Source organism: Populus euphratica, unplaced genomic scaffold, assembly GCF_000495115.2.
Source record: "Populus euphratica unplaced genomic scaffold, PopEup_1.0 scaffold3.1, whole genome shotgun sequence".
NCBI lineage: Eukaryota > Viridiplantae > Streptophyta > Magnoliopsida > Malpighiales > Salicaceae > Populus > Populus euphratica.
This window is the reverse complement of record NW_011499847.1, coordinates 3,151,060-3,171,872: the sequence shown is the minus strand read 5'-3', so window position 1 is coordinate 3,171,872 and position 20,813 is coordinate 3,151,060. Positions and strand designations below refer to the sequence as shown.

Genomic DNA, 20,813 nt, shown 5'->3' with positions numbered 1-20,813 from the left:
AAAAATAAAACCAGAAGTGTGTGTACGTGATTTGATACCATCCTTGACCTTTAAGTTTCGAGGCATTAAAATCACATGCTTTATTTATGATTTAACTCTCTAAGTTTTCTGTCGTTGATTTAACGCTCCTAAGCACTTGTCTCTAAAATTACAAGAATATTGCTCCCTGAGAATTTTGCTTTCAAAATAATCCTTCTATATAATATATATATATATATATATAATAATAATAATCTTCTATATATATATATATATGACACATGAGATAACAAGGGAATTAAACAGTTTGTGTGCGAATTTTGATCAAATGGGAGCCAGAACCTCGCTGATTAAGGAAGATGCCTATTTAGCATCTACGCTTGTAGAGCAGTTCTGGCAGGGCTTCCTGTTTATGCATTCTAGATTTAATTCTTAGTGTATATTTATTATTTTTGTGGTGTTTTATTTATCTATTAAATTTATATAATATTTAGTAGATGCAGGAATTAGTTTTAATATATGTAAATTGATCAAGATATCCCAAATTATCAAAAACAAAAAAGAACGAAGCCTATTTAAACAGTATATTAGTTTTTTTAGTGATAAACATTTTAAAAAAATTACTTTTTTGTAGTGATATGATGCTGGAGTTTTATGATGGTTAATATGATAATTATTTGAAATTTATATAATTATTAATTTATAAAATTTATAAAATTAATTGAGGTATATAAAAGTTGATTAGAACATCCAAATTAATAATTAAAAAACAAGAAGCCTATATTCTTCTTCTTCTCTCAATCAATATTTTTCTTGGCCATTATTTTGACAACGTTAAATGTTACGCTTTACTTGACCTGGACTACCTGTACATGGTAAGACACCAGAACATTGAAATTATGAAATATATCAAACGTTAAGCATACAAAATATTAATTTATGATAAATCGATGCCGGCCCGTGTTCTGTTCATGGCAGTGAACCTTTTTTTGTATCTTGCAATTAGCCATTAATAGATATCAGAATCTAATGGTTTTAATTGCAGAATGAAGATGAGATCAATGATCGACAAGAAATTTAAAAAATACATGACTTTTGTTCTTGAAAACACAAGCAACCTCTGTAAAGTTGTGCTTCGAGGTCGGATTAGAGGGAAAAGAGCTGCTCTAGCTAGGTAGGTAGTTGAATTAATGCCTGGCTTCTCCATCAGATTACCCTATTTGTCCCGAGAATGCTAAGCCTCGTCAGATCTTAACTCGTGACTTGTGAACCAAGAAATTCCATATTTCTAGAAATGCATAAAAAATATTTGGAGAAATATATACAATAAGACAAGCAGTTATTGGTTTCATTGCTGCCCCTTAATTTATTTAAAAAAACAACGTTGTTCTCTAACCGTTTGATGGATGTTCTCCTCTTGTCTACCGTCGGTGGCGTGTGTAACCAATATTGCTTAGAAACAAAATCTGATTCCATTCATAAACAATATGTTTCTTTGAAAACCAAACTGAATAAAATAAATAATTTAATATCTCTTTTTTCTGACGAAAAGAAATTACAGATTCTAATTTTCCTGATGGGACTCGTTTGAATGCCCAGATTTCATATTGGATCACCTGATCGTACGGCCGACACCATTATCCTCTTCTTTTTTTTTTTCCCAGGTAAAAAACGAGGAGATAAACTGATCTCGTAATGGCTTAGACCGTAAATTACGCCAAAACCAGGGAAGTTATTAATGTGAAGGATCGTCGCAAGAGCCGAATCAAAAGAGAAATGGTTTTCTGGTGACATCTCTCGAGAAGACGCGTCACACGGTGACAAGTGTATGTTAATCACTGGTTACCGCCTTTTTGAGGCTTTGAAAATGGTTTCACGCCACGTCTCCACAGATTCTTGAAGTCACGTGCGTAGCGACTCCTTGTTGCTTTTCTTGACAAGACACCTGACATTATAATTTTTTCATTTTTGTTTTTTATCACACTAATATTACATCCTCGGCATGTCTATCATGTACAAGAATATAACTAACAGTTGTTCATGAGGGAGCCGGACATGAAATCCCCATTCATAAGTAAGCAATTGATTGTTTGACTTATTATGGGTTTATAAATGGTCCGTTATTTTTTAAAGTATTTTTATTAAAAAATATTTAATTTTTTTTATTTTCTAAAAAATATTTTATATATTTATATATATTAAAACAATATAAAAACATAAATAAAATTAAATAAAAAAATAAATTTTAATAAAAATATCTTTTTTCGAATATTTCAAAACAGTGGAAATTTGATGCTAAATTGTCACGCAGCGAGAGCTAGCGACCGATTGAGTTTTAGAAGATTGACCATCTACACTCGAAATGAAAAAATTACCAGTTTTAATCTTCTTTTATGGCAATCTCCCTTCCCTTCGATTATTAGATTCGAATCAAGACGACTATTATCATATTAAATTCATTTAATATTTTAAACGAAAAAATCTCTTATTTAAATGATTTACGGCTTAATTAATTGATATCAATGTTTCTTTCTTTCTATGGGGAGGGGTTTCAGTTCAAATCTCTTATTTATAACATAAATAAATAAATAAAAAACTTGATTTTATTAATTTGATGATTAAGATCCCTTCCCGAGTGATTCTATAAATGCACTTTATATATACATCGACATGCTTTATTAATATATTTTTTTTAATAAACTCTCTTAGATACTGGTGGATTTATACTTAAAAATTAATCAAATATATACCTAGTCATTATCCCAGCCCTTAATGCCTTTGTTATTACTATTGTTACCTTCGTTAAAAGAGGACTTCTAGAAAAAAGATTGTAGCTAATGACCAATATCGAGTGATAAAAATTATAAAGTACTGCATGCGTGGTCATAGTGGCGTGCAAAAAGCTCATTAACACTTTAATGTGGACTCGTGATGCTATAAATATGAATTATTAATATTGTGTCTGGCATCCTCTTAATCAGATTGATCAATATTTAATTTTATGTTTCAATAAAATATAACCATTATTCAAGAATTGAATTTTAAATAATTTAAAAATAATACAAAAAGAAATTAGAGCATACTAAGAATAATAATTTAATATTAAAACTAGTTTTTCTAAAATAATTGTATCTCATTTGAAGAAATATTTAAAGAAATAAAATGAAGGTGATGATATATTAGAAAAAAAAATATTTTTTTCAAATATATAAACTAAATTTATTTATCAATGGAATTTGAATTCAATCACGTAGAATTAGTTTCAAACATATACACTGAAACAAGACAAATTAAGTACTCCAGAAAAGAGAATTATAGTTGGGCATCAAATGCAAAAGTTTCACCTTTTTAAATACAAAATATTTATTATCTCTGGATTCCATTAAAACACAGAGATGTGCACTTCAACGAAGCCCGTGCCAAGCACGGCCCAGATAAGGTCACACATTAGCATAAGAGAATTGCTGATAGACGGAGAATCAATCTTTCTCTTCCACTGGTTAATTTGTATTATATTTCATCCTCTTGGAGATCTTCTAGGCATTTTGCAAAGGTAAAACCTCGCAAACGTCGAGAAGTATTGCCCACCAACGTCTACAACTTTTGCGCTTGTTTATTCATGATCCTTGACCATCACTAAGCTGTCATTAATAATAGATGGGAGTGTACGTGAACATGAAACATGCTTTGGACGCAATAATGGAAGTGTGGAGACAGCCGAAATGTACAATAAAGATAAACAGCTAGCCCACTTGTTAGCAAGTTGCAATATAAATCTGATATTTCAACAGTAATCTCTCTCTCTCTCTCTCTCTCTCATATATATATATATATATAGGGTACTGTTGCAACTTTACACAGAAGTTTGGGCATCAGGGCATGGGCAAATTTACATCAAAGCAGCAGCTTGAAATTGGAGCATTGTGTATGAACAGATGGTGAGCTCAGCACTGCAACACCTACAGTGCAAAATTATAACTACCATCCCACTATAGGACCAGGGCGAATTTATAGATAAAAAGAGTAAAAAAGCGTTGTGCATTATGGATCGGCTCACTGTATGATGCCTGTGTCACAGAATGCTACAGGCGCGCTATATATGAGGGGCGGTTACGTTGCTTCAACTTGGGGGCTAGGGCTGTATGCTGAGAGCAGGGGATTGCTAAGCTGTGAGCTACTGCTATCATTTTCTTGTAAAGCACAATTAACGGTGACATCATCGATATCACGATTAATGGGAGTTTGAATTAAAAGTCACCCAAAATATTAGATGACTTGACTACCAAGAAACATGTGGACCATCACAAACATGCCTGGTGTTCATTGCCAATCAACTTTTACCCTCGTGGATAAATGCTTTTGGGACTTTGCACCTTGTTTTTCTTCCTCCTTTGACAATTTAATCACAAATATTGATAAGATATAATTCGCGAATAGTTAAGTATTTATTGATTAATTATTATACTTGATAGATAATGATAATCATCGGGGTATAAATATTATCGATTCAAGATTTTTCTGAACATAACATGAAATATATAAATATCAGCAAAGTAGTGAATATACATAAAGGTATCCAAAACTGATAATTAATTAATGGGTATTTAAATTTATTTACATGATAGGTAATAAATTAATTAATAGGATATAATACCAAGATCAATCTAATCCATAAAAACTGATTGTCTGCTCCTCTCAGAGAAAGTAAATAGAGATAAGATAGAAAGAAAAACCGGAAAGCATGTTAAGTCAATGGATTCTTATTGCCCTGCTCTATCTTATCTCCTAGTACACGTATGCAAAATCTAGTCACGAGAATGTTGAGGTGGGGGGATGTGACCATCTGAATTATGGAATTTGATGAACATGTCCATACACCAAAAAAAAAAACCTTCAAAAAATTAAATTTGAAGTATTTTTTAGATATATACAAGCAATGCTAAATTAATTAATAATTTTGTTGTTCACACTACTTACTTTTTTTTAAAAAAAAATAACCAATTTATTTTTTATTAAAGATTATTATATTTTAGTTTAATGTACTGTCTTCTTTAATGATGACATAAAGAGAGATTAATTAACAATGGTCATTTTAAAAGAAGCAGGAACTAAAACCCACCCTGTACATGTGCGCACACGCAATGAAAACATCAAAACATGCATCTCTTACAATTTAATCTGCGAAGTGCTTGAAAAATGTCTTCTTTCTTTCTTTCCTCTGCGCAGAGTACTAATCTTCAGGCCAATTTTTGTTAGGATGTTCTTAATTATGTACACTGATCACGGCCTTCTTTGCTTGTTTGTGATCCCTGACACCATTGCTGTCTATTTTGGGATGATATTAGAATGAATAATAATAATAATAATTGTTCACATGATCAAAAACTATATCTAAACGGACACGAGAGTCGTGTCCAATATTATAGAGGGCTAGTCCTGGCTGTTTTCTGTATTCATATAGATGGTGAGCAATGGCTACGCATCATCGTCACATGCATGCATGTTTGCACAAAGCCATTTCATAAACTACAAGAAGAACTCAGCTAGATGTACAAAATTTCCACTAAAATCCAACAAGCCTTTTCGCCACCGACTTCCAATGAGCACCCGTGACCCAGATGGACCATAGTATTGCCAATCCGCGAGCTCCATGATTTTAAGGTCCTAGCCTTGTTAAATCTGTGCCCAATGACCCCGATGCCATTTATTTTCGTATCTTCATTGCTATATAAGTCCTAACGTACCATTGGCTCTCTTCACAACTCCACAAAACAAGAAACAGGAGAGAGATCAGTAGCTTGTCGACATTTTTGAGAGTTATGGAGGCACACACAAAGAAGCTTGTCGCTGTGGCAGTGGTCATGGCCTTCGCCCTGGTACTGTCCAATCCCATTGCGGCAAAAGGACAGGTCACCTTATGCGGCATGACCAAAGAGGGTTTAGCTTCATGTAAGCCATCAGTGCAGACAGGTGTTAACCCTCTGCCACCATCATACTCATGTTGCTCGGCTTTAGAGAAAGCTGACTTGAGCTGCCTTTGCTTTTTCAAGAAAAACTACCCTAAAATGCTATCTGACAATAATATAGATCCCAACTTGGCAATGCAGCTTCCGGCGAAGTGCAAGATGGCGGGGTCTTTCAGTTGCAAATAAAATGCGGCTGAACAGTACTGTAACTTGTGCCGCATGCTTGGTTAATATGTTGTGTTGTCTTCCTGATCGATCTGCTCTTCTTTGTTTGTGTTGTTTTGGGTGCGACCAGCCCGATTATGTTTAGTTGTTGTTGTTATGCTATCTCTGATTTTTTTCAAGTTAATTATGATGTTTGCGTACGTGTGATGAGAAAAATAATATATCATGTCCTTAATTATTATCGAATTGGCTGTATTTTCTTTTCAAAAAGTTTGTGCTTAACAACATTATATTATGGCTTGTGAGGCAATTTCCCATGGATCTAAGAGCAAAAATTCCAAAACTAGTGTTTTTTTTTTCAAGATGAGAGGTCACAATGAATTATCTTGCACCGCATAGAAGAGGATAGTACTCTCATCTCTAATTCCATGCATCCCACCTTTCTAGTTATCACCTCGTCAAACCCAGTTACCTAGATTATGAATTTAATAATATTTTTTTTGTTATTTAATAAAAAAATAAAAAGAACAATTAAAAAATATTTTAATATATATTTTCTTAAGGGAATACAATTGCAAAAGTATTGCATATATTGTTTCCAAAAAAAATCCAATATGGTTTTTAAAGGAAATTTAAATTACAAAACCAGACAAAATTTTGTATATCTTTGAAGATAAAAATATTTATAAATATGATAAAATTATATAAAAATATATTTAAAAAATTAAAAAATCACAAGTTTTATATTAATTGAATATCCATGGTTTTTTAATTATATTAAACACACAAATTTTTTCAAAAGATATTAAAATTTATAATCTTATTTAAAAAAATGACAAAATTGAATATTTTTTTATAATATGTTTACATATAAAACAAAAAAAAATAAAAAAACTGAAAATTGCAAGCGCACACGAGCCCAAGCCACTAAAAAAGGCTGAAGAGCCCAGGCATTGTTTTTATTATTTTTCTTAATGGGGTGGTCTGCTACCACCACAAAGGGGACTAGGATTTTAGAGGAAATGATTTTTTCACCTGAAAATTTATTTTTTAATTATTGTTTTACTTGTAAACACCTATAAAACCATCATAGAGACCTAGATGAACGTCTCATAGCGACATCAATTAACTCAAAGATGGGTTAAGAAGCAAAAAAAAAAAAGAGTTGAAAGAAATTCTTGGGCTCAAATCTGCCTCCTTAGATTTTTTTTTTTAAAAAAAAACCATCATTGAGCTTTATTATTAGATAAAATTGTTGACACAAAAATTAATTTTTTTCACCGTCAAATATCAATTAATTGATGATTCTCTCTCTCTTTTATTAAAATTTGATGACTTTCTTTATTTTCTCCTGTCTCGAGAACTGGATTGCTAAAACATAAATTCGAAGACTAGAATATAAAATACCAAAACTATGGGGACTATAAAAATGGAAATTGGAAAGTATGGGTTTGGATATAGCTTTCCCACCAATTTAGGCATTAACGGGTCCATTAAAAAACAAATAAAGAAATGAAAAGAAAATGCGGTGCAATTGTTGCGTGAAAATGTGGGCTAATCTATATTTTTTTTAAAATAAATTTTGTTAATATTTGTTTTTATATTTTAGATTATTTTGATAAACTGATTTTAAAAATAATTTTTTTAAAAATAAAAAATATTATTTTAATATATTTTAAAATAAAAAATATTTTACAAAACAACTATAACTATATTTTTAAACAGATATAATACTAATATCTATAAATATTTTATTTTTTTAATAGTTAACCTAAATTGTCTGGCTTTAAAAATACACCAGAGTTTTAGACTTATCTTCGCTGTTAAATGGAATATTATAATAATTATTTTGCTTTTTTATCCATGAAATTTTTTAACATTAGCTTCTAAGCTCATTATAGTATTTTCATAGAATTACTAGACTATTCAGGAATGAGTTTTTTTTAATCTGAAGAAATAATTAAGATATTATCAGAAGTAATAAAATTAAAACAAGTATGGGGTTATTTTCATAATTTTCACAATATTCTTTTGTTATTATAAAATCAACTAAGAAACAATTTGATATTAAACTACATATAAAAACAAATAAACAATTAAAAAGTATGGTGAAATAACCAATGAGTTTTTTTATTCTTTTCACAATAGTTTTTTTCTAATATTATTGAATTAGCTTAGGAGTAACTTTGTATTTAAGTAAAAATGCAAAAAATAAAAAAGGGCAGGTCGCATGAATATGCTCTCTTCCCAATTTTATTAAGTCCTATTTCTTTGGGGGTGGGGTGTTACGTGTTAGCATTGGTGGTTTGTTTTATTATCGATAAGTTTTTTTTTTATTATTATTTTTCCCTTCAAAATTATAGTTTAACTCTTTTTATTATTGGTATTTAAACTTCAATCCTTATTTTTTTAAATAATTTTTATTATTTCTCATTTTATAAAAGTTCTATTTATTCTCAATTTTATTGTTACATCATGGTTTGTTGTATTTTTTTTTCATGTAGTACCTATTCTTCTTATTTCTATTAAAAAGTTTACTAGTTTTTAATTTCATAATTCATTATAGACTGGTGACATTGTATTTTTCAATTTGATCAATATCTTTATCGCACCCTCCCGCGCACAGCATCTGATGATGATTTTTTTTCATTTATTTTCGGGTTTCATTGTTTTTTTATGAATAAAAGAAGTCGCCACCTAGTATTTTGGTCACCAGGAAACCTAACTGGTCTTTCAGATATTCTAAGGTAAGGGACTGATTGCGTAAAGGGAAGATATTAGCACCCCTAGTATACCCTACCTAAGATAAACTGCTTGGTATTTGGTTTGTCTTATAATTGCTATAATGTTGATGTTTTCTAATCCCATCAGTTTCCTAGGTTTGATTCAAAATAAATTTATTAAGATAGAAATCCAAGGAGATTCCATGTGCTTTAAAAGCTCATTTTTCCCTTAGTATTTCAAGAGTTTACGACTCGTAAATCGCAAGGAGGAGGGACAAAAAACTTAGAAATCTAGGGTGCTTTAAATGCCTATTTTTGCCTTAGTGTTTTATACTCTCACAGCTCGTAAACTGTGGAGTAAAATTTTTTTGAAATGTCCTCGATTATAATCAAGACTTCTTTCAAGGATGTGTGATGACTTATTATTTCTAAAAATTTATTTTGGATATTTACCATTTAGAGTTTCTTTATCCAAATATTAACAGTGAATAATAACAAGTTATTTCCATTAAATATTTTGGATATTCATCCCTTTAGGATTTCTTTATCCAAATATTAACAGTGAATAATAGATGAATTTCCCCCAAAATAAGATTTTTTATTTTTTTGAAATATTGGCCAATACCCTTTGGAGTTTTACAAACATGTTGTAAAATCCAGAAATGCAAGAAAATAATTTTTGTTGTGTTTAAGAAATCCATGCGAAAACACATTTTCAAAACTTTTAATATTTTTTGTATAAAAAAAGAGCGTTCAAAACATGTTAGGGTATTGGCCATATACAACACACAAGAAAATATTTTTTTGATATATATGTATATTTGTCACATTGCATCGAAAACAGGGTATTCTAAATACGAGATTTCTATTTTTACAATACAAAAAAAACAAAGAAAAAAAATAAATACACATGCCTTGCCCGGTTACTATTCAAGTGAATTAAATTTCAGTTGAACAGTAACAAGTGAATTAAGAACGCATGCAAAAGCTGGGAACAAAAAACAGCTTACCTAGTCTGCTGGCGACACCTTTTTTTCAATCCTCCGTTGTCTGCGTTCGTCTGGTGTTCTCCTGTGTTGCTTGCCTCTTTCTCCTTTCTTCTCCCTGTTTTCTTCTCTTCTCTTTTCCTTCTTCTCTATTCTGTTTTCCTTTTCTTGAAAGCTGGCGCTGAGATAGATGAAGGCGACAGGTGCTGAAGCTTTTGCACTCGGAATGGCTGCTGCTTCTAGGGGCATCGAAAGCGATGGCCACGCTGGTTTTGGCCTCTTATTTTCCTTCTCCTATTTTCTGCCTCTCCGTGGAGATGATGAGGGAGATGGTGATGAAGGCGTGTTTTGCTGGTTGAGTTCACGTCCCTGCCTCTGTATATATATATTTTTTTGCTTTCAAAAGTGTAGTTCTACTCTCCTTTTCCTTTCATTCCTCTCCTCTCTCTCCTTTCTTATTTTTCTACTCTCTTCTTGCTATTTTTCTGATCTTTTTTATGCCCCTCTTTGGTCATTAAAAGGGCTTATATATAAATATGTTTCTAATTATGAAGGATTCAATGCATTAATCCTAGGACGTAAATCCCTACTGATTTGCAGTTAAAAAAAAATGCAAAAAGAAAGCTACAATATTTTTATTTTGATATTGTGCTTACATCTGATTTTCTTTCCAGTTTTAGAGGATGGTGTGACTCTTTTCTTTCCTTCCATAGGGCTAGCTACTCCTTTTGAAATGAGGTAACAAAAACGTGGTCTTCAGCTCCAAAAATTAGGCGTGATGAGAAAGGAAAACAACAGGAATTTGCAGAGAATAAAAGGAAAGAAATCAGATGAAAGGTGCAGCTACAAAGTCCTATTTTCCTTATTCGGTATGGTAAAAAATCTTGTCATTTATGGTGATCCAGCCCCCCTCTCCAGCTTTCAATATCTTTCTTCAATCCAATCCCTCATTTTAACACCTTTTGATTCAATCCTTGGTCCAAAAAAAATCCTTCAAATCAGTCCCGCGAGCTTGGGCTATATTCTTCCCGCGACAGAATTTCCTGCCCTTACGTTAGATATTTAAATGAGAATATCTTGAGTTTATGATATTAAAATCAAGTGATTCAAAAGCCAAAATTCATCTACATGTCTAGTACTAAAACTTTAATGAAGGAGTCGAAGTGAGATAAAATCTTTTTACAAAACAGAATCTAGTAGTAATTTGGTTGGTCGAAAGGGATTTTCGGGTCTAACTCAAAAACTGACGAATGTCGAGAATCCTGATATGAATGAGAGTATGAACTAAGAACAAAAATCACAAAAACTAGGCCAAAAATAGAGTTTTTTTAGTGCAGACTCGGGTCAATATTCTTCTCGCAGCAGAATTCTCTACCTTCACGTTAGATATTCAAACGAGAACATCTTGAGCCTCTGATATTGAAATCAAGTGATTCAAAAGTTCAAATTCATCTACACATCTAGGACTACAACTTTGATGAAAGAATCGAAGTGAGATGAAATCTTTTTACAGAACAGAATCTAGCAGTGATTTGGTTGGTCGAAAGGGATCTCCGGGTCTAACTCAAAAACTGATGAATGTCGAGAATCCTGATATGACTGAGAGTATGAACTAAGAATAAAAATCACAAAAACTATGCCAAAATAGAGTTTTTTTAGTGTAGACTCGGGTCAATATCCTTCTCGTGGCAGAATTCTCTACCTTCACGTTAGATATTCAAACGGGAACATCTAGAGCCTCTGATATCGAAATCAAGTGATTCAAAAGCTCAAATTCATCTATGCATCTAGGACTATAACTTTGATGAAGGAATCGAAGTAAGATAAAATCTTTTTACATAACAAAATCTAACAGTGATTTGGTTGGTCGAAAGGGATCTCCGGATCTAACTCAAAAACTGACGAATGCCGAGAATCCTGATGTGACTGAGAGTATGAACTAAGAACAAAAATCACAAAAACTAGGCCAAAAATAGAGTTTTTTTTCGTGCAGACTTGAGTCAATATCCTTCTCGTGGCAGAATTCTCTGCCTTCACGTTAGATATTCAAACGGGAACATCTTGAGCCTCTGATATTGAAATCAAGTGATTCAAAAGCTCAAATTCATCTACGCATCTAGGACTACAACTTTGATGTAGAAATCGAAGTGAGATAAAATCATTTTAGATAACAGAATCTGGCAGCAATCTAGTTGGTAAAAAAGGTTCTTGATCTGACAATGCTAAGCATCCAAATCTGAGTGAGAATTTGCCATAAGAACAATGATCCCTAGGATCTAATAAAGGTATGAGTCAATTTTTCAACATGTCATGAGTGACAAAATATAGTTATGATGGTCGGATATCGTACGAAACGAAGTCATAATCAAAGTCTAAGTTGGAACAAAAAAAATTACGACAGCAGCAGAACCATTTTCTTTTAATGCAAGTTCTGAGGGATTGATTCAACCTTAAAGACCATATAAAAAAGAAATGAATTTAGCATTATGAAGACTCCTAATCAACCTAAGAAAACCTGATGATTTTGGTAGTAAAGGGAAAGGAAAAAAAAACAAAACAGAAAACAGCTCAAATAGGGTTTAAAAAAAAAAATTCTTTCTCCTCTGCTTTTGTCAATTGTCTAACAAACATGAGCTACACTTCTACACTCGGTTCAAAACGTGTTTACACCATCTCTATCACGTGAGGTTCAAAATTGAGTAACAAAAATCTTAAAAGTTGAAACCGGAACAGAATGATAAAAAAATCACAATAAAATTTCAAAAGCAAAACACCTTGGATTACCATTGTGATCCATGGTGCAATAGGTGCGAGTGAATAATTGTTGTTCTGCACCCTTTAATTTTTGTTACTTTATAAAATTTAACAGCATGATTTTTTTGTAAAATTATTTTTTTAATTTTATAATAAAACATAAATTATATAAAAATTCAGGTTCAATTAAAAAAAACATTCCGCTAAACTTATAAACATAAGTAACCTAAGTTATTTGACAAACCAGCAAATCATGCTAGCGTAATAGACAAATTTTTTTTAAAAAAAATACAAAGTTAACTTTTCAAACATCTTAATATTAAAAATTAAAATAATTTTTTAAAAATCATAATAAAATAAAAAAAGGGAAAAAACCTATTTTTCAAGTAAAAACAAAAAACTCAATGTGAAAAACAGATTGAGTTTCAGACTTATCTACACTGTTAGGATTCAACATCTCTGATATATTCTGCATTTTGTTCGCCTACTCTTCATTCTTACACAGTAAAGTGGTCAAAATATTATCAAAAGCAAAAAAACTAAAACAAATAAAGGGGGCATTTTCATATTTTTCACAATATTTTTTTTGTTATTATAATACCAACCAGGGGGAAATTTTATATTTAACCAAATATAAAAAACAATAAATAATTAAAAAGTATAGTGAAATAACCAAAACAACCTTTAAAACAAAAATATATAAAATTAAAGTTAATGGGCCTTTTGCCATTTTCACAATAGTTCTTTTATGTTATTATTTAATTAGCTTAGGGGCATCTTGGTATTTGAGTAAAACAAAAAAAAAGGATGGGCTGCGCAAATGCACTCCCTAACACGTGCGGCTTCTATGATGTCTATAACTTTTATTTCATCATGTTATTGGAATTGTCATTTAGTCCTCTTCCTTGTGAGGGATATTCTATATTAGTATTGGTTGTTTGTTTTGTTGTTAATAATTGTTTTTTAATAATTATTTTTTTTTAAATTATAACTTAATTATTTTTATTATTGGTATTTCAACTGTAATTTTTATTGTTTTTATTTATAATTTTTATTGTTTATCATTTTATAAAAATTTTATTTATTTTCAATTTTATAATTCCATCATGGTTTGTTATATATTTTTTTTCAACCTAGTCCCTGTACTTCTTATTTTTATTTTTTTCTTTGACTTCTTTGTTAAAGTTTTATTAGTTTTTAATTTCATTATTTATTATAGATTGATAATATTATATTTTTCAATTTGATCGATATCTAAAAAGTTGATATTAACAAAAAAAAATTTAAAAATTATAACAAAAATTTTAAAATAAAACACTGTAGATTTCTATTGTGATTAATGGTGTAATAGGTATTGGTGAATAATAATTATCCTACAACCTTTAATTTTTGTTACTCTATAAAGTTTAATAATAGATTTTTTTGTAAAATTATTTTTTTAATTTTATAAAAAAAACTATAAAAAAAGTCAAATTTAATTAAAAAAACACCCCACTAAATTTATACACAAGAATAATCCGAGTTATTTGACAAACAACAAATCCCGCTAGCTTAATAGAGAAAAATAATACAAATTTAACTTTCCAGCCATATTAATACTAAAAATTTTAAAAAAATAAAAGTAATTTTAAAAAAGTAAAAAAAAAATAAAAAAAACCTACTTTTCAAGTAAAAACAAAAAACTCAACGTGGAAAGTAGCAATCCATGTGATAAGAAAGAACCACGGTTACCAAGTCAAGAAGAAAGAGCGCAGAAAGTTCATTCAAGGTAAAAAGGAAAACTAATATAAAGGACAACAAACCTGGCTTTTCCAGAAATTATTTACTTTTCCATTCAAAGATAGCCTCTACGTGGCTTTATTCAAGCCTGCCACGCAAGGAAAGTAGGAAAGCATGAAACTTTTACCCTGGCGCGGAAAAAAGCATGCTTAAGAAAAATTATTTATAGAGAAGCAAAAATAAATTTATAAAGTATTTAGTTGCATGTATGGCTGTACTAAAATTACCTACAGGATGTTGGGAAAATGACTTAAAAGGACAAATTATTTTTTTAATGTTATTTTGATAATTTCTCACAAGCAATAATAAGAAATTTTCTTTCTTTCTCTTAAAAGCATCAAAATCATATATTTGTTATTTTACAAAACTTATAATTTACTCATAATTTTTAATAAATCTCATTTTATAAAAAATATTTATAAATGCGATGGGAACAAAAATTGCTCCGACCATAAAATAAATAAGCTTTCATGGTTTACCTTTAAATAAATAATGGTGCATCTGTTTTTTTTTTTCTCCCTCCATGCTTAACACTAATTTGTTCACTGATACATGTTCCACAGTTAGAGTGTCTTTGATTTGAAAATATTTAATTTTTAGGCTGGAGAAAAAAAAAAGAACTAGGTAGAACAAGTAAATCAATTTCTTAAATTGCTTTAACAAATTTTAATATTTATCTTCATGATTTCTTTGTTGATTTTTCTTCAAAAAATAAAATATGAAAACTTGCATTCTGCCACCCAAAAAAATTAAATCTATGGATAGTAGGGGTGTTCATTTTCGGTTCGGTTCGGTTTTTATAAAAAAAAAATAACCAAACTGAAAAAAAAAATTTTGAAAAAAAAACCGAAACCAAACTGAACCAGGTCAAACCGACCAGTTTAGGTTCGGTTCGGTTTTTTAGAGAAAAAACTGGTTCAAACCGGCTTGGCTCGGTTTTTCTGGTTTGACTCAGTTTTTTCCAGTTTTGACTCGGTTTTTTTCGGTTTGACTTGGTTTTCTGGTTTTGGCTCGGTTTTTTTTCCAGTTTGGGTTCGGTTCGGTTTGGTTTTCTAGTTTTTTAGTTATAAAACTGAAATCGAACCGGCTGGTTTTTTCAAAATTTTAATCGGTTTTTTCTTTCGGTTCGGTTTTTTAGTAATGAATAGCACTGTAGCACTTGTGAGGGGTGTTGTCTATTATGTGTTTAGTAAAAAAATATTGTTAGATCTCTCTTACAGCCAGATCAAAGGCTATTGTGTTTAATGTACAACAAGACCCAATACAATTGGAGTGTGTTGCCTAACAGAACCCAAAATACATTAAATATTTTTTAAAATTTTATAATTAGACTTTGTTGCCAGTAAGACCTAATAGTATTGGTCGAGTTTGTTTCATTTAAAATTTGAGCCTGCAATTGGTTCAGAGTAAACTGGTCGCCATGTCGAGTCCACCCCGGGACTTGGGTGACTTGCCAAAAACCCGGTAGAGTTCTTCTTCTTTTTTCTAAAGTGTTTTTTCTCCTACCCATAAACCTTTTTTCTCTCCATATTTTTCAATTGATTAGTAATTCATTTCAAAATTCACAATATAAATATTATAAGAATGTTTTATTTTTGTAATCTGGGATTTGAAGCCCTGTAGTAAATATAGTATATGTTCACGATAAAAAAAAAATATGTTTTTTTAATGTGGGATAAAAAATCATTTTGGTTTAAATATTTAAACTTAGAATAATAAAATAATATATTACTAGCGTGGGATAAAAGAATATTTTCAAATAATGTTTTAAACTTGATTGTTTACAATAGGTATAGTTTATATTCACATGAATTGTTTCTTAATTTTTTCATATAAAATATGAAAACCTCGGATTTTTTTTTAGTTGACCCGAGTCAGCTCGTGTAACCCGACACTTGACCTCTCAGGTAGGTCAACCTTTAGGCTGAGTTTTATAACTATGATTGTCATGAAAATATAATTTTAAATAACATACTGAATAGAAAAAAAGTGACATGACGGATTAAAAAACTAAAAAAAAAGAAAAACCTCTCTTTTAATTTTATTCAGAGGCCTCTTTTAAAAATATTGATTTTTTTTATGTATTTAATTTTTAGAATGGTTTTTCTGTGTTATTTATGATTTTGTTTTTATATTTTACATAGATAGACTAGGTTTTTAAAACTAAAAAAATATTTATTTTTAGATAATATTCTTAATATGTATAGCATTACATGTTATTCTTTTTTTTTTAAAAAAATATTCAATCAATTTAATGATTTATTTTTTAATATTCAATATCTTGATCTACATTTATCTCTTAATTTTTTAAAATTTATTTTTAGCTGTCATTAATGATTTTTTTATTGATTTATCAACGCAAATAATTATTAATGTATTAGTTTATATGTGTGCATGAACTTTTTGATTACATTGAAAAAGCTTATATAAATAACATTTCATGAAAAATAAAAATATTTAACTTGCAATGAGACATAAATTTCTTATAAAATATAAAAATATCTAACTCGCGACGAGGCACATGTAAAATAGCCAGTGTCATATAAAACATGTACATTGAAGCTTCATTTGTTTTAGAAAAAGTGATTTTTTGAAAGTTAATTTTCAAGCTTTCTTGTGTTTGTCTGCTATTAATAAAGTTGATCAACATAAAATATTTTCTAATTAAAATTTTTTTTATTAAAATATCTTTTTATTTTTTTTTATAGAAAATACACTTCAAATTTAGTTCTTGCTATATATTTTGTTTTGAATTGTTTTTTTTTTTAAATTCCATGTCTTAGAATTTGATTTAATTTGATTATTAATTATATTAACTCTAGTCCTTATTTTCATGACTGCTATTTTTTTTTCTCTTATTATTTTTTAATTAAAAATTTGTATCTATTAAATTTGATTTTCATTCTTTTTATTGTTATTTATTTTATTTGAAATAATTTATCAAAACTGTATTTTTTTAATTTCAACATATTTGATCTCTATTATTTTAATTATTATTTATTTTACTTGAGATAATTTATGAAATTAGATTTTTTTTTTAATTTTATTCCTATGACTTTTTAATTTATGAGATTTGTTTCTCATTATTTTAATAAACTTTTTAAAAATATTAACAATTTATTTTTCAACTTATTTTTATGGCATAGTAAAACACTAAAAAATATTTTTTAATTTATTTTTTATAATATTACTTAATATTAAAAATAATTTATTTTTTAAAATTTATATTTTTAAAAAATGTTTTTATAAAAATATTTTTTCAGCTAATCAAAAGAGATTTGAATGGGAGAGCACATTCATATGTCTCTCTTTAGACTATAACCCTATTTAAGAATGCGGTTATAATTGTTTTTTAAATCATTTTTTACTTATAAATATATTTAAAAAATATATTTTTTATTTTTTAAAAAATATATTTAATATCAGAACATCAAAATAATAAGAAAATATTAAAAAAAATAATAAATTAAAACAAATACAAAAATAATTTTTTTTTATTTTTTCAATAATACTTCCAAAACTTAAAATAACTCAATATAGCAATGCACTAGTGAAATGACCCACGCGATGTTGCGGGTCAATTTTTTTACATAAAAAATATTAAAAAAAACTAAGATTTAAAAGTATTAGATTTTTTTTACAAAGTTATGTCCAATAGTCTTAGTTTTGATTGCAAAGCCGGACTTAAGAGTAATATCTATAATAACATTAAACTTGAAAAACCCAAATTTAAGTGGGTCTGGCTGCAATACCACAACCAATATTCTTTTTTTTTTTTTTTTTGATATACATGGGGTATCCGGGCCAGCTTACGCGCACCACGACTAATCCCCACGGCCCACTGAACATCCTGCAAGCCCAGTAAGCAGGTAAGGCACCGCGGGGGTGACAGACGTGCATGGTGAGGTTCGAACCCAGATGCGGAGGAAGGGGACAAGCCCCTCCAACCGCTAGGCCAGAACCTCACTTGCCAATATTTCTTAGATATGGGTCTGGCTGCAAAGTTATGTCATAAAAGTGTGATACTTAAATAGATTAATTAAAATAACAAAACAAGGAAAAAAAAACCAGCATGAAGAAAAAACTAATGAAGAAAAAGTAAGATCCATGTCATGAAAGTCTGATAACTAAATAGAAAAAATTTTAATATCAACAAACTAAATAAAAAAAGTTAATTAAAAAGAAAAAAATAACATCAATATTTTCATCGCGGATTGTACTGTACAGTCCATAGTGAAATACATAAAAAAAAAGAGATAAAAAACTAAAGACATCAGTCTTTTCACCATGGACTGCATACAATATTAAAAGATGAAATAAGAAGAATAAAAGTAACGAGGAAAAAGAAAAAAAATATGAATCAATCGGGTTAATCGGTCAAACTTGGGATCCGTGTCGTGAAAATCTAATAATTAAACAGAAAAAATTTAATATTAAGAAGCTAAATTAAAAAAATAATTACAAAAAAAAAGACAAAAAAAAAAACTAAAGGCATCAACTTTTTCACTGTGGATTGCAATGTGCAATCCACAGTAAAAAGCTTAAAAAAAAAGGAAAAAAAAAACTAAAGTATACACCACAAGTTATTTTTTTTCTTGCATGAAAAATATCAAGAAATACTAAGTTCTAAAAGTATTATGTATTTCTTCAAAGATATATCCAAGAGTCTTTGGTCTGGCTGCAACGCTTGACCCAAGAGTAATATTTATAAGATTTATAATAACATTTAACTTGCATGATCAAAATTTAAGCGAGTCTGACTGCAATACCGGACCTAGTAATATTGAATATGGGTCTGACTATAAGGTCGTGTCATAAAAGTATGATAATTAAATAGATTAATTTAAAAAAAAACAAATTAAAAAACCAACAGGAAGAAAAAAAACTAATGAAAAAAAATTGAATTAATTGGGTTAATCCTTTAAATCAGATTAACCCATAAAACCTAGGATTCGCGTCATGAAAATTTGATAACTAAATAGAAAAAAAAATTGACGGGTTTACTTATAAATAATTGGGTTAACCCATCAAATTAAGTTAACCCGTCAAGCCTAGGATATGTGACATGAAAGTCTGATAATTAAATATAAAGAAATTTAACATTAACAAACTAAACTAAATAAAAAATTACTTAAAAAAAAAAATTCAAGTTAACTCGTTAAATCAGGTTAATCTATCAAACACAGAATCCATACCATGAAAATCTAATAATACAATATAAAAGATTAATATAAACAAACTAAATCAAATAAAAATAATTCATTAAAAAAACAAAAAGAAAAAGAAAAAAACAGTTCTATAATATAACATAATAATAATTATAATAATATAATATATTAATAAGTGAAAGGCGCGGGGAAGCTACGGCGCTTTTCCCACGCCTTAGAGTATTACTTAACTAGCTTTCTTAGCTCATAACCAAACCAAGGCTGTCCACTGTCGCCTCCCTTCTCTCATGTCTAATCACAAAAGAAAGTTCCTTCCAGTCAGTGTGAACCAAAATAAAAGAAGCAAACTGGGTCCCCTCCGTCTCCCCTCTATCCTCTTCTACTCGAAGAAAACCAGAGAGTCAGTGGAACTGATGGCGTGTGAGAGCCACGAGTGTCAAAATAGTTATCCACTTTCCTCAACTCCACCACAAGCATCACCCTCTGCTTCCCCATCTCCTCAAAGGAACTCCAAAGAACATGATCAATGCTTTATGTGCAAATGGCTTGGCCACTGGTCCAAAGATTGCTCCAGCAAAACCCCCCCAAAATCACTGGCCTTAAGCCCTGGATCATCCTCCTCGCCTTCAGTGCAGGTTCCTGATCTTCCAGTGGTTCGATGCCCTTGTGGCCGGGGCACTTGTAAAGTTTCAACTTCGAACACCGTTAAAAATCCTGGCAGAAAGTTCTATGCTTGCCCTGTTGATCGTAGAACATCGGTTAGTACAGTACTATTGTCCAGTCTACACCTCATGCCCCACCTTTCCCTTATATCTTTTGCATTGCTCTTTTGTTGTTAATTTTTAGGGTAGTTGCGGATTCTTCAGATGGAGTGACGACATTGCTGCTAGATTTAAACCTGCTATGTGTCCATGTGGTGCCGGGTCATGCAGTTTAAATATCGTATCAAGTTGTCCAGACAGAGACCGATGGTATTTTACCTGCCGGATTAAGAAGGTGTGCTCTTTGACTTTTGCTTCATGTTTGCTCTTTGACTTTTGCTTCGCTTTCCTCTTCAACAATTTTCTAACCTGTTTTGAGTTCTGGGTGTTCATTTTTTTACTCAATAATATGCCATCTGTTCATAATCATTGTGACGGGCTGGTGCTGTTCTTCGTTGATCTCATTGGACTCGACGCTTCCATGTTCTCCAGATCATGCTCTATCGTGTTCGTAAAGTCCACATCACATTTTAATCAACCGCTGAGACTTTTACTCATTAATAGTGGGTCGTTGTTTCATATTTGATGTGAA

At 30.1% G+C, this 20,813-nt stretch overlaps 1 protein-coding gene across 1 annotated transcript in view; it reads left to right on the top strand.

Moving 5' to 3' along the window:
• Window positions 1-19,760: 19,760 nt before the first annotated feature.
• LOC105142804 (uncharacterized) overlaps window positions 19,761-20,813 on the top strand; it is a 12,142-nt gene continuing 11,089 nt past the window's right edge. The window contains exons 1-2 of the mRNA XM_011050609.1: window positions 19,761-20,278; window positions 20,367-20,516. Coding sequence (XP_011048911.1) covers window positions 19,808-20,278; window positions 20,367-20,516 — 621 coding nt within the window. The 5' untranslated portion in view covers window positions 19,761-19,807. The remainder of the gene's footprint in view (window positions 20,279-20,366; window positions 20,517-20,813) is intronic.